The 23,713-nt window shown below is 60.0% G+C and overlaps 1 protein-coding gene across 11 annotated transcripts; it reads right to left on the minus strand.

The window, feature by feature from the left end:
• Positions 1–1,965: 1,965 nt before the first annotated feature.
• TMEM119 (transmembrane protein 119) lies at positions 1,966–23,190 on the minus strand. 11 transcript variants are annotated; one of them, XM_042909560.1, is made up of 6 exons: positions 22,588–23,190; positions 15,078–15,156; positions 12,977–13,114; positions 12,730–12,842; positions 10,114–10,346; positions 1,966–2,932 (listed from the first exon to the last, which is right to left on the minus strand). In XM_042909560.1, exon 6 carries the CDS (start codon positions 2,918–2,920, stop codon positions 2,081–2,083), a length of 840 nt encoding a protein of 279 aa, XP_042765494.1. In that variant the 5' UTR covers positions 2,921–2,932; positions 10,114–10,346; positions 12,730–12,842; positions 12,977–13,114; positions 15,078–15,156; positions 22,588–23,190; the 3' UTR covers positions 1,966–2,080. The 11 variants fall into 11 exon arrangements, 9 of the variants coding, with proteins under 9 accessions (XP_042765494.1, XP_042765497.1, XP_042765491.1 ...); XM_042909563.1 differs by lacking the exon at positions 12,977–13,114 and adding an exon at positions 13,169–13,347; XM_042909557.1 differs by having other exon boundaries at positions 12,977–13,347.
• Positions 23,191–23,713: the final 523 nt, after the last annotated feature.

Genomic DNA, 23,713 nt, shown 5'->3' on the forward strand with positions numbered 1-23,713 from the left:
ACATAGCATGCAGACAGCCATATTGGATTTTCCCTACATTCTTGGGCGGGAGCCTGTCTGGGCTGAGAGAGGGAGGGCCCTTCCCCACTGCGCGAGACAGAGGCCATTGTGTGTTATGAAACCCAAACCCGGCGCCCCTCTGAAGGGATGTGGGGTCAGCGGAGGAGAGGGGCTGGTGGGGGGTGAGGATGGCCTCCCTGCCCCCATCACCCCGGGGAGCCAGCACGTGCTCCCAGCCCAGCCACATCTGGATTCCAGCTGGCTGCTCCAGGGAGGGGGGGGGGGGGTGGGTGGCGCAGTGGCAGCAGGAACATGCCATCAAAGGCAAGGAAGAGCCTGGCGGTGAGGAGACAAAGGCTAAGGCTGCCTCCCACCCTAGGCCAAGGGTGCGGTGACCATGGCGCTGGCCATGAGACCGACTCTAGTCCTCGGCCACTCTGCCAGAGGATGGGAGACTGAAACGTCGGCTGGTAGTGTCTCTACTGCTCATATTTCCAGGGAAGGGAGGGGGGTGGCTCTCCAACAGCCACAGTAACTAGCAGACCTGCTCACAGAAGCCGGCTGGGTCTGCGTGGCCGCGAGTCCAAGGCTGGTGCCCAGTCTTGGGGGCAAGAACTCCCACCCCCTTCCCATGGGGATCCTGCTCTCCACTCCCTTCCCGAATCTGCTCATTCAGCCTGCCCGCCGTATCTCCCCCAGAAAGCTGCCTCACCCCCATGGAACAGCCCAGAAGAAAGGCTCCACCCCCCACCCCCACCAGCAGACTCATCCCCCCACCCCCACCCCCAACCCGCCCTACAGAAAACCAGCGACACTCGGGCCAGAATAAAGGTTTATTGTGCTGGTTTGCTATATCTCAGCACCTAAAAAATTGTGCAGAGGTTGGGGGGGCCCCAGATGAAGGGCTGAGGAAGAGCACCCCCCAGAGCCTCCCCAGATCAGGACGGAGCTCAGTCTCCCTTGTCGAAAGCTAAAGAATGCTGTGGGCACAGGCTGCCAGACAATGCACGTGAACGACGTGGAGGGGGGCCAGGGCCCCCCCCCCCCCGCTCCAGGCTGGGTGTTGGAAACCGCCCCCACCTTCTCAGTCTCCCCCAGAGTGGGGCCCCCTCACACACAGCCCCCCAGCTTCGGGGGCCTGACAAGAAAGCTTTGATGCATTCATCCCATGCGGGTGGCAGTGACAGGATGAGCAATTCGTCCCCGGGCAGAGATGCTTGGCAGAATTGAGGGGACCCGAGCACCCCCAGGCCCCGTACCCCTCAACCACAAACTGGGGGGCACCTTCAGGAACATCTGGGGCACTGATTTCCAGAGTGTAAAATAACAACGACGACGATAAAAAAAAACCCTGTGGTCAAAAAAACCCTGTGGTCAAAAGCAGTTTGAGACAGACCAACCGGGTTCCAACCGGGGCCTTTACTGGAGTATTTGCAGAGCCCTGGGGTGCCCTAAGGGGGGGGGTGCGGGGAACAGAGAGGCAGTGTTTCCTCAACTCATCGGACCCCAAAATCCTTTTTCCACAGAGCACCGCAGCTTTGGAAATGCTCATTTAGGGACGTGTCGCGATGTGCGCACGGGCCCCCGGAAGCTTCCCGATTCATCAGGCCCACGTCTACGGTAGCTCTAACTGCGCCCGCCCCAGGGGCCTTGTCCCATTCACCCTGGTCCAAAACTCCTAGGTATTCTGACTTTTCTTTCCTACCCCCGGCGAGGTCCGCGCCGTCACAGGGGACCCATGATCTACGTTTCCCAAAGGACATGGCCCATGTCGTCGGCCGTGTTTTCATGAATATAACAGGGATCCTTCCCATCCCCGCCTCCCCGGAGGAGCTGTGTTTGGGGTGCCGCCCTTTGGGGCTGCAGGGGCAAGTGTTCCTGGAACGGGGGGAGCTTCCCGGGGTAGGCCGGAGACCAGCACCTCTGCCCACTGCAGGGTTGGGACGCACTGGGATTTGCGGCGGGAGGGGGGGCGCTGAGGAGAGGGTGTCAGGGAGCGGAAAGGGTCAAGGGCCTTCCCACATCCATGGAGGTGACCACTAGGGGTCCGACAGTCAAGGCCAGCAGCCCCAGAGGCCTGTTAGACCTTGGGGGCGATGCCGCAAGCACAGGGGCCCTCGGGGGGACCAGCGGGTCCTCTGGCTTCCTGGGCTGATGAAGGAGCCGCTTCTGACTCGCCTTGGCCTTGGCCGGCCTCCAGAGCCTCCTCCGCCCCCACCGCGCATGGCTCATCTGGCACCTCGGCTTTCTCCCCCGGGACCCCACGTCCCTGGGCTTCCTGGCCCCCCTCCCGGCTGCCGCTCTCGTCTTCCTCCGACTTGCCCTCCATCCTGGTTCCGTCTCCACCGCCCGGGGCAGCTCTGGCGGGGGACTTGAGGTTCTGGGTGGCGGCAAGGATGTCAGCCTGGAGCTGCTGGGAGGAATCCAGGGCTTCCTCGGACCGGCCGTCGGGAGCCCGGTCGGGGACCTCGCTGAAGGCGCGGGGGCCCCCGGCCCGGTCACTCTGGTCCACGTACTTCTTCTTGGGGAAAGACGACGGGTAGTAGGCCGAGGCCTTGTGCTTCTGGCGGGTGATGAGGGCGGCGCAGACGATGAACATCAGCAGGAACACCAGGGAGCCCACCACGGCGATGAGCATCACGTACTGGCGGAAGAAGTCCACGATCCCGTCCAGGAAGTTGGTGGGGGGCCTGGGGCCCGCCAGGGGCGTGGGCCGGGGCCCCAGCGACGTGGGGCTGAGGGCCGGGGTCCGGGGGGGCGGGAGGCTCGGGGAGGAGGCCGATGAGCCCTCGGCCTCCCCGCTGCCCCCTGTGTCCTCCAGGAAGGCGGTCTGCAGGGGCACGGAGTAGGCCACCGCGGGCAGGGCCCTGAGGAGAAGCAGCAGAGACACGAGCAGCCTGGGGACCACGGCGGAAACCATGTTGTCCAGGACCTGCGGGGAAGCGAGGCGGGAGACAGGTCAGGGTGGAACGCCGGGGTCTCGGGGACCGCGGCCAGGCGCAGGAAACAGCACGTGTTCCAGAAGGCCGCTTCCCCTGCCCGCCACACAATGGACCCCGTCCGCCCATACGTGGGGGACATGCCCGCCCCCTCCTTCACTCTGAGATCCCAGAGGGACCCCTGGTGAGTCACCCCACTCCACTCTGAGGTCCTGGAGGGCGGGGACCGAATCTTACTTATCTGGGCACCCTCAGGGTTTCACACCATGTCTGGTACACAGTAAGTGCTCCATAAATGTCTCTTGACCGACCGGGCCGAATGAATAATAACTTCCCCTTCCACTGCCTGCCATGTGCCAGGTCCTATTTTAAGTTTCTGACACAGAACTTCATTGACTCCCGAGAACCACCCGATGGGAGAAGTACTATTATTATTACTCCCATTTTGCCGGTGTGAAAAACTGAGGCTCAGAGGGGTTAAGTCATTGCCAGGAGAGGGCAGGGGTTCGGATCCAGGCACGGAGGGAGAAATGATGGTAAGGCTGAGTAAGTAAGAAACAGAGTCCCTGAGGGAGTGAGCCCTTCTTCTTTTGGGGAACCCTCCCCAGCAGCCCCCAGTGACTCTGGGGTCCCGTGAAGCTTCCAGACTCCCTGAGCTCAGCAGAGGGTCTGGATGCCAAGAACACGGCTGGCCCTCACCTCAAGGCACAAAGCAGGGCGTGGAGGCCCGGGAGGGGGCGGCGGGACCTCTTGTGCCAGAGACAAAGCTGGAGACTGCGGGAGCCCCAGTCCTATGGCCACCCGTAAACGGGAACCAGATGAACCCCGCACCTCCCTCCTCCCCTGTGGCAAGACTGCTCCCAAGATGAACCCCCAGACCCCATCCGGCCCAGATAGCCTGGCTGACCAATAAATTCTGCACGGCCTAGGTTTACAGAGGAGACCAGCTCCTGAAACACGGACTCTCCCAGCCAGCCCGAGGAGGGCTAGGCACTCAGACAAACCCAGGAGCCCCTTTCTGCAGCCCCCTCATGGGCTGCCCCGAGAACCCCTCCTGACCCAACAGAGGGCCCAGGCCCCTGGCACTGGGTGGGGCTAGAAGCTCGAAGAAAAGCCTTAGGAAGCCCTGTCTGCCACCCTGTCTCAAGGGATTGAGATGGGGAACAGGGGCCCAGAGACGGCGAGGGGCAGGCCCCTGGTCACGGAGCAAGGTCCTGGCCTGGAGGAGGAGGTCAGGTTCCCAGCACCTCGACTGCGTATCCCCTCGAGTGCCCGGTCCCCAAGTCCTGCTCTGGAAATCGCTTGAGGGGTGCCGGATTAAGTGCGGGGGTGAGGGGAGTGAGGCCTTTGAGAGGCTTCTTCCTAACGACCCGAAGCCTCCCCATTAAGCATCGTTAGTGGAAATTAATTGTACCGACATAAATTTGGACAAACTGCCTGCGGTGGCCAAAAACAAAACAAAAGAAAACAAAAAAGATAATTCCGGGGCATAAAAAGAGGCAAATCTGTTCAGGGGTTCGTTTTGAATAATGAGCTGATGACCCTGGGCTTCCACTGGGGGGCGGTGGGGGGGGGGGGGAAGCCCCGCCCCCTTTGCCGGGGGCCCCGCCCCAGAGCCATTCTAGGGTTCAGCCCTGGGGGCCAACACCTGCCGGCTCTGCCTGACTGGCCCAGGCGACAGTGACTTGCCCAGGGACACACAGAGGGGAGTGTCAGAGCCGGGGTGTTAACCTTCCTCTGTGTGACTCAGACTACACACACTCACACACACTCACACACACACCACACACTCGTATGTGCCCGGGGCCGGCCCAGAAACGAGCCGGCACCCTGGGAGACACTACTTGTCCACTGCAACACGGGCGGACCCAGCACCCCCCGCCCCGCGCACTTGTTAGCAAAGGTCCCCACGGACACCTTTGATCTCTGGGGTCTCTGTCCACCAGTCACCTCCCTGCCTGAGAGAGACCTTTCGTGGTGGCGGCCGAAGCTTCTCACCACGACTACTACCCCCGGGGGGTGCCCAGGGGGCTGTCCTGGGAGGGCCTGCCGCCAGCGAAGCGGCTGGAACCCTGGCTCCACCTGGTCGAGCGCTGTGGTCCGATCCCTCCGGGCTTCACTTTCCCCGTCTGTACAGTGGGCAGGCGGCGGGGAGGTGACCACAGGCCCTAAGGACCGGGTGAGATAACGTGGAGAAGGCAGCTGGCACAGAGCACCCGGGAAAGGGCGGGCTCCAGAGCAGCCACGTTTGGACCCCAGCAGAGCCCAGGACTAGCGGCGGCATCCTCCAAGCAGGCAAATGATTAAAAATGATTTCCTTACCTGATGTGTAAACTGGCTCACTGCCCCCCCTCCCCCGCCGAGGAAATGATCAACTTTTTTACCCTGTTGAGTGAAATCTCAGCTCTGGCCACCCAGGAATCCAGGGCGCATGCGCGTGCAGGCACGCGCGCGCGCGCGCGCGCACACACACACACACACACGCACACACACACACACACACACACAGCTGGATAGAGGGAAGGGCTCCCCTCCCCCGCAGAACCTTGGGGTCAGGGACAGAGAATAAGAGGCCACACAGGCTATCACTGGCCGTTAAAGGCCGAGACCCCGACTCTCGGGTCCCCCACACCCCACACCCTGGCTCCCCCGGAAAGGTGCAGGCGGGGTGGGAAGCCGGTCAGGCCTCAAAGGCAAGGTGTGACACTATCCGACGAGCCCCTGCCCTCTCTGGGCCTCAGTTTCCCCTCTATAGAGTGGGAACCGTGGCCTGGACAGCTCTGAAGTGATCACTCTGCCCGCCTGCCGTCCCCACCTCCTTTCTGGGAGAAGTGAGCCTAGCCTCCTGAGTCCTCATTTTTTTCCGGGGCTCGGAAACTCAGCTCCCGGCCATTGGGAGCTGGCGTCAGGCCAACCCCTGTCATTTTACCCAAGAGGAAATTCGCCCCCGAGGCTGGGAATGGCCTGCCCAGGATCACACAACCAGTTGAGGCAGAGCCCTGAAGGGAAGCGGGTCCGAACACCCCAGAGGAGGCCGCTCACTGCCCAGCTATGTGTCCCGGAGTGGGGCATGTCACCTCTGTGAGCCTCGGTGTCCCCATCTGTATGATGGGGATAAGGGCCACCTCTCGGGTCTATTGTCCACGGCAGTGCCAGAGGAGGAGTAGGTTATCAATTAATTAGTGGGGGCCGCATGGTGGTGCAGGACCCCCAGCAGGACCCCCAGCTTGGAGCAGGGCCTCCTCCAGCGCCAATCTCACTGGGGCTCGCGGCCTTAAATGTGCCTGGGGCATACGCGGGTGCTGCAAATCCCCCCCTAGGGCCTGGGTACCTGAGGCTGGGAGGCGAGTCACTGCCCCACCCCCACCCAGAGACTCGTGGCCAGAGGGGGAGGGGCAGCCCACAAAAACCTGGCTTCAATTAGCGGCTGTTGGGGGAGGGGTCTGGCTGAATCGCTAGGCGCCCCCGCCCCAGGCCCCGGGGCAGCCGAGGACAGGGGCTCGGGTCCCTTGGAAGGGAGGCCGGGACAGGGAAGGGGAGTCCTGAGGCTCAAAAGACACAGGCACACAGAGCAGCAGCAGCAGCGCGGACACACAAGATACGGACGCACAACGCAGACACACACACACTACAACGCACACGCACGGCAACGGGGACACGCATACGCCCAGACACCCCAGAAAGTTTGCACGCCCCCCCCCCGCCCCCCCTCCCCGGCGCGGATGCACACAGGGCGCACGACAGCCCCACGCCGGGCCGCGCGTCCGGCCCCGAGAGCGCATACCCAGCCCCCGGGCACGCGCTGGCTCCCCCACAGACGGGACAGGCCGGTCCGCACGAACCCGCCGCGGACCCTGGGCCGCCCGCCCCCGCGCCCACTGGTGGAGAACACATCCCCCGCGGGGAGGCCACAACCGCACACACGCAGCCCCGCCGGCCCGGCAGCGCCCGCGGGACACCGCGACGGCGCACCCGCGTTCCGCCACGCCAGCCCGTCGCGCAGGTCCCGCGGGCGCGCGGCCTCCAACGCACCCTCCGAAGGCACGCGGACTTAGAGACGCGCCCCAAAGTGCTCGCGCCGGCACTCGCGTCCCCGAACCCCCGGCCACCGCCAGGCTCCCGGACCGAGGGGACGCGGGGACTCACCCGTCCCTCCGCGCACGCAGGCCTGGGTGCTCCCGCCAGGTGGAGCGTCGGGGAGTGCCAGCTGCCGCCGCTGCTCCGGGCCCGGCGCCGCCCGCCCCCTGCCCCCGCCTCCTTCCTCCCGCCCCGCGGCCGCGGGGCCAGCTTGATTCCATTAGGCGGCTTTGGGGTGGGGACAGGGGAGGGGCGGGGCTGCGCTGGCCCCACACGGTCCCCCCTCGCTCACAGCTTGCACTCCCCCAGGCGCCCCTCCAGCTCTGGGGAGCCCCAGATGGGGCATTTCCTCCTTGACTCGGGGGTGGGGGGGGTGGGGGGGGTAGGTCCCCAGGACCGGCCCCCCGGGGCGGACAGACGGACACACAGGGCTGGCCTGCAGCGCTCCCCCAGAACAGCGGGCTGGGGGCCTGCCTCCCTTCCAAAGGGGACGAGGTCAGGGAGGTTCAGGGGCCCCTGGAAGCGAGGAGGAAAATTCCCCGTCCTGGTCCTCGAGTCCAGCTGTGACTCAGGTTTTCCGAGGCTCGGGGTGCAGGGTGGGAGCAGAGTGTGTTTAAGGGAGAGCCCGAGCGGAGGCCTGATGGAGGGTCCAGGTCTGCAGCAGGGAGCCGAGTTCTGGCACCCACTGGCTGGCCCTGGTTGGGCTCTTCCCTTCTCCAGGCCTCAGTTTCCTTATTTGCCAGGGTGGGCGGGAAGCTTCCTGGGCTCCCTCTGGCTCCCACTTCGAAGATCTGTGGCCTTCCAGTACCCCAAATGGAGGGGCGCCTGGGTGGCTCAGTTGGTTAAGCGTCTGACTTCGGCTCAGGTCATGATCTCGCAGTCCGTGAGTTCGAGCCCCGCGTCGGGCTCTGTGCTGACAGCTTGGAGCCTGGAGCCTGTTTCGGATTCTGTGTCTCCCTCTCTCTCTGCCCCTCCCTGCCTCACGCTCTGTCTCGCTTTCTCTCAAAAATAAACATTAAACACACACACACAATACCCCAAATGGAGTAGCTGGAGAAGGAATCGGGACCCCATTTCACAGGTGGGAAAAGTGAGGCAGGGTGTATTCAAGTGGCTCAACCAGGAAACTGAGGCAAGTCAATAGCAGACCCTGCAACTGGGATCTCTGGCTGACCTGAGGACCCCGGTGGGTCAGTGGCCCTTGCATCCATTTATTCACGTACCCATTCATTCATTCATTCATTCATTCACAAAGTGCTTGCTGAACATGTGCCAGGCACGTTGCCCATCAGGTCTCAGAGGGAAATCCCACACAACCCAGCCCTCTGGAGAAGTCCAGGGAGAAGGACGCATATGCGAATTACTTTTACACAAAATGGAAAAGGGATCTGTAGAAGGAGAGAGGTCAGGCCAAGAGCTCGGGGAACCCCAGGGCAGGGAGAGTTGCCCTGAGAGAAAGAGGCGGGAAGTCGTCCAGGAGGACAGCAGCCAGTCTGAACAAGAGACCCCGGAGAGGCATCCTGGCAGGAGGACCAGCATGGATAAAGGCACAGTGACTGGAAAGCCGCACCGTAATTAGATCAGGCTGGAGCGTGAGGCAGAGAAAAGGGAGGTGCAGGTAATGAGGGTCGAAGTCAGCAAGAGCCAGGTTAAAGCGTCACTCATCCAGGAGGCAGTAGGGAGCCACAGAAGGTATGGGACAGGAGGAGTGCATGAGTTGACAATTCCTGTCCACCCTTTAGGGACCAGGACTCTAGATTACTATCACCTCTTCTGATGGTCCCCGCAATCCCTACTCACCTCCAAAACGGGGGAGAGCAGTTGTTTGGAAAAAACCCCAGAGAAGATCCCATTATCTCTTGGGGTCACCCCCAAACCTTGCGTCCCAAGGAAACGGATGACTGCCCGCCAGTGGACACTCATAGATGCACATGCCCCCAGGCGCAAGTGGCCGCCCACAGACGTGATGCAGCAGGGGCACCCACCTTCAAGATGACCAGGGGGCATCCCAGGGCCCGCTACCCCGGGGAGGAGCCCCTGCCGGCAAAGCCTGAGGGCTGCAGGGAATCTGACCCCGAGACATCAAGAGGCAGGGGTGCAACCAGCCCAAACAGGACCTGACTCCAGGTCGGATGGCCCGGATGCCCCCGCCTAAGTCAGGGTCCTGTTCTGTGCTCCTGCTTTGGTACCAGAATGGCAGAGCCCGGACCCACAGGCAGACGGACCTGGGTTCAAATTCTACCTCCGCCTCTGTTTCGTCATCTGGAAACTGAGGACAGAGAATGTCCGCTGCTCACAAGGCTTCTGGGAAAAGTCAGAGGAGCTGGAGGGCAGGAACGAGCATTGCTTAGATGCCAAGCATATGAGTTTCCTACAGCCGCCATAGCAAATGACCACAAACTTTAGAGGCTTAAACAGCACACATCTGTTGTTCACGGTACTGGCAGCCAGAAGTCAGAAACGGGGTCTCACCGGGTGAAAAGCACGGTGTCGGCGGGGCTCCGTTCATCCCGGAGGGTTCGGGGTAGGGATCTAGAAGCCGCCTGAGTTCCCCTGCTTATGGGCTCTTTCTCTGTCTTCAAGGCCAGCTGCCATGGGCTAGGTTCTCACACTACATCCCCCTGGCTCTCTTCCAAACCGCTCTCCCAATTTCAAGGACCCTTGGGATGACATTGGGCTCACCCAGATAGCCCAGGATGACCTCCCCACCTCCTGTCCTTAACCTAATCCCATCCGCAAAGCCCTTTGCCATGCCGGGTGACACATTCCCATCTGTAGGTTCCAGGGCTCGGGATGTGGACATCTCTGGGGGAGGGGCCTCATTCTGCCTCCCACACTGAGAGCGAATGTTATTACTTGCTTCCTGCAAAGTTGAGTCAGCCACCCTCCAAAGTACCGGGCGTCCCTCCCCTCCATGGAGCCCACCGCTGTGCCTCAAGCCCAGCAGGCTCCGTAAGTGCCTGGGGGAGAGGTGGATGGATAAGCACATCCCATTTGACAGATGTGGAAACTGAGGTTCACAGCAGCGTGACCTAGCTCCAACGGCGTGTGGAGATCAGAGCCCTTGTTTCTTCGCCAGCCCCTCCCTGTGTCTCACCAACTGTGGGGGGCTGGGCAAATCGCTGCCCCTCTCTGGGCTGCAGCTAAATGGGCTTGGGCCAGATCTCTGCCACGAGGCTGCCAACGCTGAGGTCCCGATGCTCTCACACTCCGCCCTTCGTTCGTTCTACAAATATCTCTTGACGTTTACTTTACACCCAGCCGGTGTCAGGCTCTGGGAGACAGTGATGAGCAAACACGGGCACAGAGCTCACAGCGTAGAAGGGAGACCTGAAATAAACAAGTAAACAAACAAATGAGTATCTAACTGCAAACTGGGCTAAGAGCTGGGCTGGGGCAGTTCTGGCATTGTAGGGGGCTAGTCTGGTCCCAGAGCTCCTGGGGCCCTCCATGAGGAGCTAATAGCAGAGTTGCTCATGGAGATGAGGAGGAGGTATTTAGGAAGGCAAGGAGGCAGGAGGATCCCCAGCAGCAAGAACAGCACGTGCAAAGGCCCCGAGGTAGTTGGAAACCAGCACCTTCAGAGCGGTTCCGGAAGGTTATTATCCTTTAAGAATAGATGAGCCATGGGGCGCCTGGGTGGCTTAGTCCATTAAAGCGTCTGACTTTAGCTCAGCTCATGATCTCACAGCTTGTGAGTTCAAGCCCTGCATGGGGCTCTCTGCTGTCGGCACAGAGCCCGCTTCAGATCCTCGGTCCGTTCTCTCTCTGGCCCTCCCCCACTGGTTCCTTCTCTCTCTCTCTCTCTCCCTCTCTTTCAAAATAAATAATTACACTTCAACCAAACAGAGTAGATGAGCCAGGTCTGTTTTGTGCACTTCCGTAACGCCAGCATCTAGGACAGCGCCTGGCACACAGTAGGCGCTCCATAAATGCTTGTCGCTGTGCGAATGAGCATTCTGACCTCCACTCCTGCACTCCCAGGGTTTGACAACCTCGTGCTCCGAGACTTTGCCCCAGCCAGTCTTCATCTACCGGAAGGTCTCACATTCTTCACTCTCCAGCCCCAGGGCCTGTTGTGGGGCCCGGCCCAGCTGACCCCCAGGGCCCGCACTGCCATGGCTCCGAGGTGAGCGGGCAGGCCTGGGGCACGGAGCAGGCCAGGCCGCTCGCTTGCAACCTATAATCCCGGCCTTGAAGCAATTCCGAGACCCCGCCCGGTGCCCCCTGTACAATTACCAGCTGTGCGCCCGCCCCGCTGAACAGCCGTGGCCGAGGAGGCGGAGAAGGGGAGGGGACCCCCCCACGCCCCGCGGCGGCTCGGCCAAGGTCCTCCCCGGTTGAGCCTGGGGCAGCCCGGCCCACCGCAGTCCCCAGCTCTGGCCTCTGGTGGGTTCGGTGCCGCCTCTAATTACACGGCCCTCAGGCCACTGGGACCTGCCCTCCTGGCAAAAATATCCCAAGCCTTTTATGTGGCTGGAGAGGCCTGGGCTGTGGCCCCATCACAGCGTCGTCCTGGCCTTCAGAGGGACACCCATGGAGTGGCCTCCTGGCCGGGGGGGGGGTGCTCCAAGGAGGCAGAATGGGCAGGCCAGAGCTCTAGGTGTGCTGTGAACCCCCCCCAGGCCTCAGTTTCCCCACCTATAAACTCGAGAGTTTCACTTGCTCCCCAGCTGTGTACCGAGCACCTGTCAACAGGATCTGTGCTGTCGATGAGCCAGAAACGGCCAGCTTTGCGCCGCCGTCCCTGCTCCCCTGCACATCATCGCTCAGTCATCGCCACCTCCAGGAAGCCCTCCCCGACCCCACCTGGAGAGGGATGTCAGCAGCCTCCTCCGTGCTCCCACCGGGCTCCCCGTTCAGAGGGCTCGAGCACGCCGGGCTCTCGTGGTCTCTCGACATATGACTCTAGACTGTCAGCTTCTCGGGTCCAGGATCAGAGCCTTTCTGTTAAGGCATCCCCGCTCTACCAGCGCCTGGACACGGCAGGGGCTCCATAAATGCCGTCCACCGGCTGAATGACTTTAGCCCAATCTGTGCATGTCACAGATGTGGAAACGGAGGCCCAGGGAGGGGCTGTACAATGACGTTATTTTGCTATGCAGCAGGTCCTGTCCGGGAACAAGGCAGACCAGGGCCCGGCCTCAGGGAGCTCCTAGTAGGGGACACGGATGAGAAACAAGTCAAGTGGCAAATCGGGAAGATAATCCAACACTGCGAAATGCTGTCAAGGAGATAAAAAGGATAAAAGATAGCTTCGAAGTGAGCGGGGGCGGGGGGCAGGTGCCTGGGCAGTTATGTCAGCAACCATGGTCAGGGACAGCCTGTCTGAAGATGTTTCTGAACGGAGGCCTGCAGGATAAGAGACACTAGGCACTCGAGGAGCAGGAGGAAGAGCTCCCGGACCAAGGGAACAGCAGGCGCAAAGGCCCTGAGGTAGGAAAGGGCTCGGCATGAGGCCTCTTCCGGGAAAACAAGACAGCGCGTTGATCCGCTAAGACCCTGGGGTAGTTAAAAGCTTGGACATTAGGGAACCTGCGTTAGCTCCTGGCTCTGCTCCTCACACACTGCGTGGCCCCGAGCCTCGGTTTCCCTTCCTGCATCAGGGGGGGTCAGCGGAGGCTCCTCCAAGCTCTGTCGCTCAGTGATCCTAAGCAAATTTTCCACGCGTTTGCATTCACTTGTCGTCGCCAGCAAACACCTGGACGCTCACCCACGATGGACGGGAGAGCAAAACAGCACAGCCACTTTGGAAAACGGTCTGGCAGCTCCCACAAAGTTAGCCGTCCACTTCCCGGATGGTCCAGCAACCTCCTTCGTAGGTATCTACCCAAGAGAAATAAAAACACACATCCACACAGAGACAAAAATATCCATGACCGCGTTAATCTACCAGGGCAGAAAACACTGGAAGCAGCCCCAATGTCCACCAACAGAAAAACGGGTGAACAGACTGGTACCTCGATGCAGGAGAGCGCTTCTCAGCAGCGAAAGGAAGAGGCCGGGGGCATACGGCGTGGATAAGTCCCATCAACACGCCCAGCGAAAGAACTGGGCCCGGGAGAACACACGCTGGGTGATGCCATTTACACGAAGTTCTAGAACAAATGCAAAACTAAGCTAAGGGGAACGGAAGTCAGAGGAGCAGTTACCTTGGCGGGGGGTGGTGGTGGTGTTGGCCGGAAAGAGGCACAAAGGAACCTTCTAGGGCTGGAAGCGTATGCTATCTAGACCTGGGTGGCGGTTACACGGGCGCGTGCGTAGGGAGGAATCAACATGCACCCTTGAGATTCGTGTGTTTTACGTAGGTTATGACTCGATGAAAAGTTTTCTGGAAAAAAAAAAGGAACGCTGCATCGCCCTCTTTTTTTGGAGGGGGGCACAGGAGCCGGTAGGATCTCTGGCTTCCCGTGGCTCTGGTGGCCCGGCCAGCTGCGCGCTGCCTTGTAAACATTTACATTCCCCGCGGGCCCGGCCGGTGCAAGGAGCGCCTCGCTAGCCCCGCACGGAAGCCATCTGGGAGGGCAGGAATGTAAACACCGCAGACCTGGCCTCACCCTCCCCATCTGGCCCTGCCCACTGGGTGCCCTCGGGCACGTCGTGCCCCCCCCCCCCCCCCGCGGTCTCCACTGCCCCCGCCCCACCCGCTACCCCATCGTGGGACGGAATCAGATGGTGCTTCTGAATTCCTTTGCAGCCCTGTTGGGAAGGGGGTGGGGTGCCTGACTTTGAGCAGAGGGCTGCTGGCCGAGAGCGAGAAGTGGGGAGGGCTTGGGGCTGAACTTCGGGGGGCCATAAGTCACCCAAACACCCAGTCCCTCACCCCACATTTCTCCTGCTTTCTTTCTGCCCGCTCACTTTACACCAAGACCTTCTGTCTCCTCTTCCCTCCCTAAATTCCTTCTTCTCTTTTCTTTCTTTCTCCCTCTCTCTCTCTCTCTCTCTGTCTCTCTCTCAGTACTTACTGAGCACATACTACATGCCAGGTGCTTTCTAAGCTCTGGGGCTACAGCAGAGAACAACAAAGGTAAAAATCCCTGTCCTGACGGAGCTTATATTCTAGTGGAACAAGGAAGATGGTTAAAGTGACAACTTAGTGATATATAAGTCAGGAAAAGGCCAGGGAAAAAGGGACATTCCAGCGAAGCCCTGAAGGCTGTGAGAGAGTGAGTGAGAGAGATGATCAGAGGAAGAGCATTCCAGGCAGCGAGAAGAGCAGGTGCAAAGGTCCTGCGGTAGGGGGAGCCTGGCATTTTCAAGGAGAGGAAAAGAAGTATCTGGCGTGGTTGGAACAGAGTGAGTGAGGGGACAGTGGGAGGTTAGAGGGCACCGGGGCCAGACCGTGCAGGGCCTCTGTGGGCGTTGGCAGGGATCTGGGCTTTTACTGTAGGTGAAGAAGGTCAATCATGGGTCCCTGTAAGGGCAAACCCTCCACCACATCTCTCCTTGTGTCAAGGCTTTCTCCTCTTTTCCCACCCCCAACAGACACACACACACACACACACACACACACACACACACACACACTCTTTCTCTCCAGGACTCTGACCAAGAGATGGCTCTGGGTCCCATCTCTGGGGAGAAGGGGCTCTGTATGAGGCCCTCACAAAAGCCACACAGATTCCCAGCCTCCCCGTGGTTCCTTCCACCCTGACCACCAGCTCCTGACTCAGCTGGGACAGAAACTTGGCTTGTGGGGGGTTCCAGCTGCCTGCTGGGCCCAGGGACATCCTCGCTCTGGTCCTTCCATGACATCCAGACCCACCCTCCACATGGAAAAGGGCCACATGGGGGGTGACAACAGAGAAGTCAAACCCACCCAGGAGGAGCCAAGACTACCTGCCCTTCGGGGACCTCTGGGTTCTGTTCCTTTGGAGCTGGGGGCCCTTGGGCTAGGTTACTCCACCGCCCTGGGCCTCGATTTCCTCATCTTGTAAAATGGGAGTAATAATAACCCCCACACCCCTGGGTTATCATGAGAAATCAATGAACCTTGGCACCTGGCATTAAACAAATATGCTAATAATAATAATAATAATAATATCAGCAACCAAGCGATACCTGGGGCTGAGAATGCTTGTCTCACCATCTGGACAGCAGCGAACACAGAAGCCTGGCATACAGCAGGCACTCCATAATGCTACCGGATGGAAAGGGGCAGAGCAATTAGGCCCGGTGGCCGTCACCCGCCAGCAGGTCAGTCGTCAGGGGGCGCCCCCATCCCTGAAGGGGGTGTGCCTGCGGGCCTGGGGCTCCCCTCCACACCCCTGCATCCGCCACGCAGCCAGGGCTCCTGAGTGTGGCCAGCGGGCTGCTCTCCCCGGGGGTTAATTCAGACCTCCTCGAGCAGGGACACACGCGGGCGCGGGCCGGGGGGGGGGGGGGGGGGGGGGGGGGGGATGGGCCCCGACAGCTGGAAACATCTGGTTTGAATTGTCGGTTGGAAGCACCGGCCAGGCAGCCAAGGAATTTGTGAGCTAATTTTAGGCCAAAAGACAGAGAGCTCAGCAGGGCGGGGGTTTGCGCCCCAAACCGCAGGGGCGGAGCTTTGAGGTTCGGGCCGCGGAGGCCCCCGCGGTGCCGCTCAGGTGGTCCGTGTCTGCCCGGAAGCCAGGGACCATCTCTCCCCAGATGGGCAGTAACCAGGCGCCTCCGGTGTGCCAGCCACGCGCACGGTCGTGGCCTCTCCCGTGGCCTTAGGATCAGCAAGGACTCCTCTCCCCATTTCGCAGGCGTGGAAGCTGAGGCTCCCGGAGGTTAGCGGGGTGTCCACCACCCTGCAACTGGTAAGCAGGGGAGCCGGGATTCGAACCAGGTCTGCCGGACTCCAAGCCTTACACCTAAGGTTCCCTTGGTCTCCGCCCGCCCCGTGCTGACGGCTTTTGTTAATTCCGTCACTGCTCTGCCTCCCTCCCACGCCCGTGCACAGCCTCCCTTGCTCGTTAGTTCATTCAGTAAATGCTCCCTGAACCTCTACTGTGCGCCAGGCACAGTGACGAGGGGAGAGGGAACATGAGGAACAGGGGCCCCGCCCTTGCACAACAAAATTCATTATCTCCACCTCGCTCCAGATGGTTATCAGTGCTGGACCGGAAAAGGGGGTTGTGGGAAAGGAGACCCAAGGTCTGGGCTGCAGAGAAGACCTCTCAGAAGAGGGGACAGCAAGCTGAGGCCAAAAGGGTGAGTCAAGGGCAGCCGGGCAGACATCTGGGAAGACAACATCGGATACAGGAAACAGCAAGTGCAAAGGGCCTGAGGCAGGAGCACGTGAAGAAGAAAGAGCAAGAAGGCTCATGGGGCCAGAAGGCAGGAAGAGGGAGAATATTGTCCTGCGTGTTCATTTGCACCCGGTGATTTGCTGAGGCACCGCTGAAACTCTGTAGGAAATCGCTTGAAGCCTGTCCCTCCTGGGGGCCCAGAGCCTGGACAGCAGGGTCTCTGGAAAGAATGAACCCAAGGGAGTGGGGAGCAGCTTGGAACCAACGCTGAGACTGGAGGGGAGTGTGGTTCCCTGTGCCCATGACTCCCCTGGCAGGGTTCGTGTGCCTCGGAAAGGGGACTGTGTCAGTGCCACTTTGGCGCTCTGGTCTGTCATGAGGCCCAGAGAGGGCATTCTCGTTTTGCCCACCTCGGGCATGGGCATGCGGCTCTCCAGCCTCCCCCCGGCAGCTATGGCTACAGCCTTCCGGCCACCAGCCTCCCCTGGCACGCAGAAGCCCATCTGGGTCCCTGAGAACCTCTGGGAAGGGGAGCTCTGTGGGTCTCTCACTGCCGAGTGAGGATAGCAGGGCTTCTTCACCTCGGCACCCTTGACCTCTTGGACCAGACACTTCCCCCCCATGGGGGGGGGGGGAGGGGGAGGCTGCCCTGTGCACTGCAGGGTGGTTAGCAGCCACCCCGACCACCTACTGGATGCCAGGGGTACAACCAAAAATATTCGCAGACGTGGCAATGTCTCCTGGAGGGCAGTGTCACCCCCAGGTGAAGACCACTGGCTCACAGCCTTCCCGTGAGCACAGCAGGAAGTCTAGGACGACGGTTTACTCACCAGCCAGGGAGGTTGGGGACCCCCGATCCCCTGGCACTTATGGTTTTATTCTGTTTGTTGAGAAACACGAGGAAGACAGAGGTCGAAAGAAGCAAATGAAACTTACTTAACGCCCGCTGGGCAGTGAACCGCTCAACAGCATGGTGTACTGCCTTCCCGTCTCCTTCCCACATCAATGATCCCAACAGCTGTGATTTATCGGGCACGCACTTACTCTCTTCCGGCCTCGGCTCCTTCACCCCTCCCCCAACACCCCCGCGGGGCGACACTGTGATCATCCCATTTCACAGGGGAGGAAACTGAGGCTCAGAGTCCACGTAACATTCCAGGACGGGCATTGTTCCGTGTTGTCCTTCCAAAACGCTTTCATGCCTACTCCCAGCTGTTGGAATATTCCACGGACACCGCCCAGTCACCTGCTTGGTGCCGGGACCGTTCTAGACGCAGAGTCGCAGTCCCTGCCCCGCAAGCCTGCGGCATCCCGTGGCCCGGGACCGCGTGTGCAGGGAGCACAGGAGCAGAGGCTGAGGCTGAAGCCCCGCCGTTAGGGCCACCCAGAGAGGCACGCAGCACACCTGTCCTCGAGGCCAACCACCTTAGGACCTTGAATCCACACACCGCCTCGCACGCGGCTGCGGTTTCAACTTTAGTGAAGTGTCTCTGGGCACAGCAGGGCTACCTATGGGGGCGGGGCTCCTATGGGGGCGGGGCTACCTATGGGGCGGGGCTACCTATGGAACGGGCCTCCTATGAGGGCGGGGCTACCTATGGGGGCGGGACTACATATGGGGGTGGGGCTATCTATGGGGCGGGGCTACCTATGGGGGCGGGGCTCCTATGGAGGCGGGGCCACTTATGGGGGACGGGACTACCTATGGAGGTAGGACTACATATGGGGGCGGTGCTACATATGGGGTGGGGCTATCTATGGGGCGGGGCTATCTATGGGGCGGGGCTACCTGTGAGGGCGGGGCTACCTATGGGGGCGGTGCTACCTACGGGGCGGGGCTACCTATGGGGCGGGGCTACCTATGGGGCGGGGCTACCTGTGAGGGCGGGGCTACCTATGGGGAAATGCAAGAGCCACAGGCTGTTTGTCATGACGTTTTCTGCCCCGGGGGACGGAAGCGTGCCCCCTCTGTGGGGACTGAGAACACCGGCCGTTACTAAGAGGAGCCCCGTTGGGCGAGGACCACACTCTCTTATTCCCCCCATGGCTTCAGGTCCCACCTCCAGGAGGACCTTCTCGCAGCCCTGCCTCCAGGCTTTCGCTGGCTCCCAAGCTGCCATCCCACCCTGCCTGGTGGGTGCCCTGGCTGCCCACCATATCCTCCCTGTCGGCTCCTCCCAGTTCTGCTGCCTGCCCCGTGGTGGTGTTGTCCCTCCAGCAGGAGCTAGTGTAGATACTCCCATTCTACAGAAGGGAAAATTGGGACCCGAGAGGGTGCTGGCAGGCCCAAGGTCTCACAGAGTTGAGTCTGGGGTGGTTGAATTAGGGAATACCTCTGCCCTACAGTACTCTCTGGCATCACCCCTGGCACTACGTGGGCACCAAGGATGGGCAGAGCCCAACGGCCGCCTCCCAGCACCTCCCGCCCTCCACCGTGGGCTGGCGTGGGCACAGAACAGCCTCCGGGGAGGACTCTGCTCTGTGTGGCGGAGGGACAGTCGGGCCGAGGGTGTGGCTTTGAGCCCTGGGGATTTGGGGGAATATCCAGCCCTTCCTCAAGAAGCCAGCCTTTGGTGGCTGGTGTCCCCCTGCCCCCCAGCAAGTCCCAGATCTGTGTGGCCTCAGGCAAGTCATTCAACCTCTCTGAACCCTCAGTGTGTTCATCTGTAAAATGGAGTTACAAAGAGGACCCGTCTCACAAGGCGAGGATGAAATGAGAAAACACAGGCGACCAATTTAGCACAGAGTAAACTCCTGACGGGCACACAGGGGTGAGCTTCTAGTGCCATTGTTAAGGTTAACAGATGCACAAGACCCTGCCTCGGGCGGCTCACCCGAGTGGAAGGAACAGGTGAGTGAACAGTGGAATGGCATGACGGTGGCATGAGCAGACACACGGACACCCATTTTACAGATGGAGAGATCGAGGCCCGGAGTGGAGGAGAACACACTGGAGTTATCTGTTGGTCAGCCGGGCTCGGGGCAAAGAACCAGAAGGAGGAGGAACGAGCCAACAGGGAGACCAGAGGCATGGCTGGATCCGCTCGGAGCTCAGAAAGGGCTCGGGGCCTGGGGGAGCTGACCTCAGAGAGAGGTAGTGGAAGGGGGTGACGGATGAGAGGCAGGAGGCATGTGTGAGGAGTGAGGAGTCCAGTCCGTCCAGACCACGACGCATTTAGGTCAATGCCCAGCAAGTGACAAGACTGGACACGTTTTTTGTACTTGGGTACTAGGGAGTCATGGATGGTGTCTGGGCACAGGAGCAGCCACTGAAGGAAAGAAGGGTTGCATCTACGCAGGGCATGGGTGGGACAGCCCCAGGAGCTGTGGCCTCCTCCCGCCTCCCGGGGCCAGATTTCCAAGCCCTCGACCCTCACGCACGCTCCTTCACCCGAGCGGACCCGCAGGCGTGCCCAGCCGGACTCACGAACGCACCTGCCCGCTCATTCGTTGGCTTGCACTCGAGACGCACTTTCCACACTGTGAAATGCACCAGTCAGGAGAGAACAGCTGGGTGGGGGGCTTCGGGAAGTGACAATCTCGTGTGACCACCACGCAGACCAAGATCAGGCATGTTCCCATCATCCCGGAAGGCTCCTTCCAGCCCCTCCTTCCAGCTCCTTCCAGCCTCCTCCTCCCCGGCAAGGGTAACCACCGATCTGATTTCCGCCGCTATAGCTCAGTTTGGCCTGTTCTTGCCCTGCCTGTTGTTGAAGCCGCGAAACAGACAAACAGCCCTTTGTGTCTGGCCCCTTTAAACCTGCGTGTGTTTGAGATTCATCCACATTGTGCATCAGTCAACCGTCTGCGCCCTTTTAGTCTGAGTGGTGTCCTATCATCCACGTATCCATTCACCAGATGGTGGATCTTTGGATTGTTTCCAGCCTTGGGGTTATTAATAATAAAGCTGCCAAAAGTGTTATCTACAGGTCTTTGTAGGCACATATGGCTTCATTCTCTTGCAGAAATACCTAGGAAAGGGATTGCAAAGTTGCCTGGATGCGCCACTTGGTGCAAATATGCCAACTGGTGAATATGTGCCCAACGTTGTAAGAAACCGCCACACTGCTGTGCAAAGCGGCTGTGCCCTGGTGCATTTGCGGGAGCGACGCGGGAGCGTTCTGGCTTCTCTGCGTCCTCGTCAGCACTTGGTATTGTCGGTCTTCAGTTTTAGTCCTTCCGGTGGCACAAAGTGACATCTCGGGCGGCTTCCATTTGCATTTCCCTGATGGTCAGTGACGTTGAGCCTGTTTTCCAGGAGCCTTCTGGACACCTCCGCCTGGAGGTTGACCAGACCCTGCAGACGCGACGTGGCGGAAGCCCAACCCACCGCCCGACCTGCTTCTTCCATGGATGATACCCAAGTAGCAAACGAGATTTCACTTCCTTCCCTCTCTCCTCCTCATCCTGCCAATCCATCACCGACTCCTCCCCTTCCTCCTTCCCAGTTATCCCTCGATTCCTCACCTTCTCGCACCCCTTCTCCGGCCCAGGCCTCCCCCATCCTCGCACAGCCTCGCCCTCCTCCCTGAAGCCATTCTGGCTCCTTCCCACCACCCCGGCCTCGTCCATTCTCCCAATGTCCCCACCCTGTTCTCTACGCTGTCCTCAGTGGCTGGAACATTCTCCTCCCTGCACCCACCCTCCACAACTCTGCACCTTTCCAGCCTCATACCATTTCCTGACTCCTTTCCACCCCACCCCCAAAGTCTGGCTACATCGCACATGCCCAGCAACCCCACCCCCACCCCCGCCGCCACCTTTGGGCTCCGGGCCCAGCCACAATCTTATCGTTTTCTGGGCGACCATTTGACAAATCTCTTACTCCCTCCAGGCCATGAGCCCCAGTGGGCATCCCATGTCTTAACCACACGGCATCCCCGGGGACATAGCACCGAGTGGACATACCCTGACATTCGAGTTATGTGGCTCAGCAGAGCGGCACATGGGGAGGGATATAGAGGGCAAGCTTGACGAGCCTCTGCCCAGATCAGCTTCCAGAAGAACCCCCGCAAGGCTGACCCCCCCACCCCCATTTCCTGATTTCCCGTCTACCCTCCTTCCTTCCCCACCGCCAGAGCTGAAGTCAGTACAGTCTGCTTTCTTAGCAGAGCAACCTGCCAGAGCAAGTGATCCAGCTTTCTGAGCCTTAGTTTCCCCAGCAGTAAAATGGGATAATAATTGTGTGTTCCCAGCAGTAAAATGGGATAATAATTGTACCCACATCATGGGGTGGTTGTGAGGTCTGGTAGGTCATGCAGGTGACAAGTTTGCATGGGGTGCACGTGCACTGACTGCCCAGTCGATGTCCCTGGCCACCTCTCTTTGTCTTAGACCCCAGCATGGCTGTGTCCTGCTGTCTGCAAGGAGAGAGCTGGCTTCGGGCTTGTCACCCTCCCAAGTACCAGCGCCTTCCCTCGGCAGCCAGGAGCCACAAGGGTGACTGATGGGGACTTCCAGGCACCAGGACAGGTCAGCAGGGGTGAGAGCTCGGGGCATGGCATTCCCCCAGAACCCCATGGCGACCTCAAGAATAGCATAGCACTGTGGTAGGAACGTGGCTTTCGGATTCAGGCTTGAGTTCCGGTCCCAGATCCTATGGGTGACCTGAGACAGGTGACTTTGCCTGTCTGAGCCTCAGTTTCCTCTTCTGTAAAATGAGAATACGAGTTCCTCCTTCCCAGGCTGTTTGAGGGGACTCACGGAGATACTGCAGATGTTCTGTGCTCAGAATATATTTGCTGAATAGATGGTTGGGGTGATTCAGGTGGTGATGGTCAAGGCCAAGGGGAGGTCCGGGCAGGAGGAGGGCACAGTGGGACGTAGGAGCCAGCCTATAGCAGTCTCCGAGGGCCAACTGTTAGAGTTTCAGAATTTTGTAAGCCAGTTGTTTAATAAGTTAAATTATAAAAAACCAAGGCCCGGGGCGCCTGGGTGGCTCAGTCGGTTAAGTGTCCGACTCTTGATTTTGGCTCCGCTCACGGTCTCACAGTGTGTGAGCTCTAGCCCCGCATCGGGCTCTGTGCTGACGGCGCGAGCCTGCTTGGGCTTCTCCGTCTCCCTCTCTCTCTGCCCCTTCCCCCTTCACGTTCTCACTCAAAAATAAATAAACACAAAACACAACAAAAACCCAAGGTCCTCCAGTACTCAAACCTCACCACTTCCTAGTTATTTTACTACATTCTACTCTTCTATGTTCTTGAGATTATTTGCATTTATGGTACCATTTACTATATACATAGTTGGTTGCTCCAAATCAGCCAAGGGGGTATTTACACCAAGGAAATTGGCAAGCATCGCAAATCATGGCTGGGATACAAATCCACCCAAGGGGCTGGAGGTTAAACACTCACCAGCACCCTCCCGGGTTCGCAGCGCTCCTGGCCCAGCAATCCCTGCTGCTCCTTTGTCCTCTGGGAAGCTCCCGGCTTTCGAGAGCTCCAAGAGCCGGTGGCGGGTGCCGCCTGGTGGCTGCTTCAAGCACCTGTCATCCCCAGACTTCAATTCTGCGCCTTGGAGAGAGCCAGAGAGCCGCCAAGGGGAGCCCTCTGCGGTCACAGTGTCCTCCAGTGGGGGTGGGGGGACGTGGAGACCTGCTCCCTGCTCAGGAGGACAGGGTGACAAGACCCCAGAGGGACGCTTGCCCCCCAAGTCCTTCAGCCTCTGTGTCCCCAGCTCCACGATATCGAGTCCCCCACACGATTTTTCTCATCGCTCCCAAAGGGCAAGTAAACGCACGTTTCCCCTAACGCACAATTCTGCCTTTTCCAGGGTGAGCTGCCCCGGCCCAGGGTGGGCACCCCTCCCCCACCAAAGTGCCCGGAACACCTTGGGTGTCACACTTGTTCCAGAGCGTCAGGGGGCGGGGCAGACAACCCTCCACTTCTCACTAACTCTGCCCCCACTGCCCCTGGCCCGCCACCTTCCCTCCTGTCTGTCCCTGGTCTCTCCCACCCCCTTTCCAGCTTCAGCCAATACCCCCCAGACTCCACCCTGTCTTTGAACTCTCTCTCACCCTGAAGGGTCCGGCACTCCCAAAGAAGCCGCCGGAGGTATTTTTCTAGAAGAGAAAAAGTCCACCAAAACGAGTTGTAGTCCTCCCCCAGAAGGTAGAACAGGGGCTCAAAGCAGTAGTCCCTTCTGATCAAAAAGCATCAAGGGACAGAAGAACCCAGGTCTGAATCCTGGCTCAGCCACTGGTTTGGGGGGTTTTTTGTTTGTTTTTGTTTTGTTTTTGAGAGAGAGGGAGCGCACAAGCAGAGGAGGGGCAGAGAGAGAGGGAGACACAGAATCCGAAGCAGGCTCCGGGCTCCGAGCTGTCAGCACAGAGCCCGACGCGGGAATCGAACTCACGAACCGTGAGATCACGACCCGAGCCGAAGTCCGACGCTTAACCGACTGAGCCCCCCCCAGGCGCCCCCGGGCTCAGCTACTGTTGAAGCCTCTGTGGAAGCCTTGGCTTTCTGATCCGACCCTCGG

The sequence above is a fragment of the Panthera leo genome, chromosome D3, assembly GCF_018350215.1.
Source record: "Panthera leo isolate Ple1 chromosome D3, P.leo_Ple1_pat1.1, whole genome shotgun sequence".
NCBI lineage: Eukaryota > Metazoa > Chordata > Mammalia > Carnivora > Felidae > Panthera > Panthera leo.

Bases quoted from the DNA above. Each gene is read 5' to 3' on its own strand.
- TMEM119 (XM_042909564.1), bottom strand. From the start codon at position 2,920: ATGGTTTCCGCCGTGGTCCCCAGGCTGCTCGTGTCTCTGCTGCTTCTC.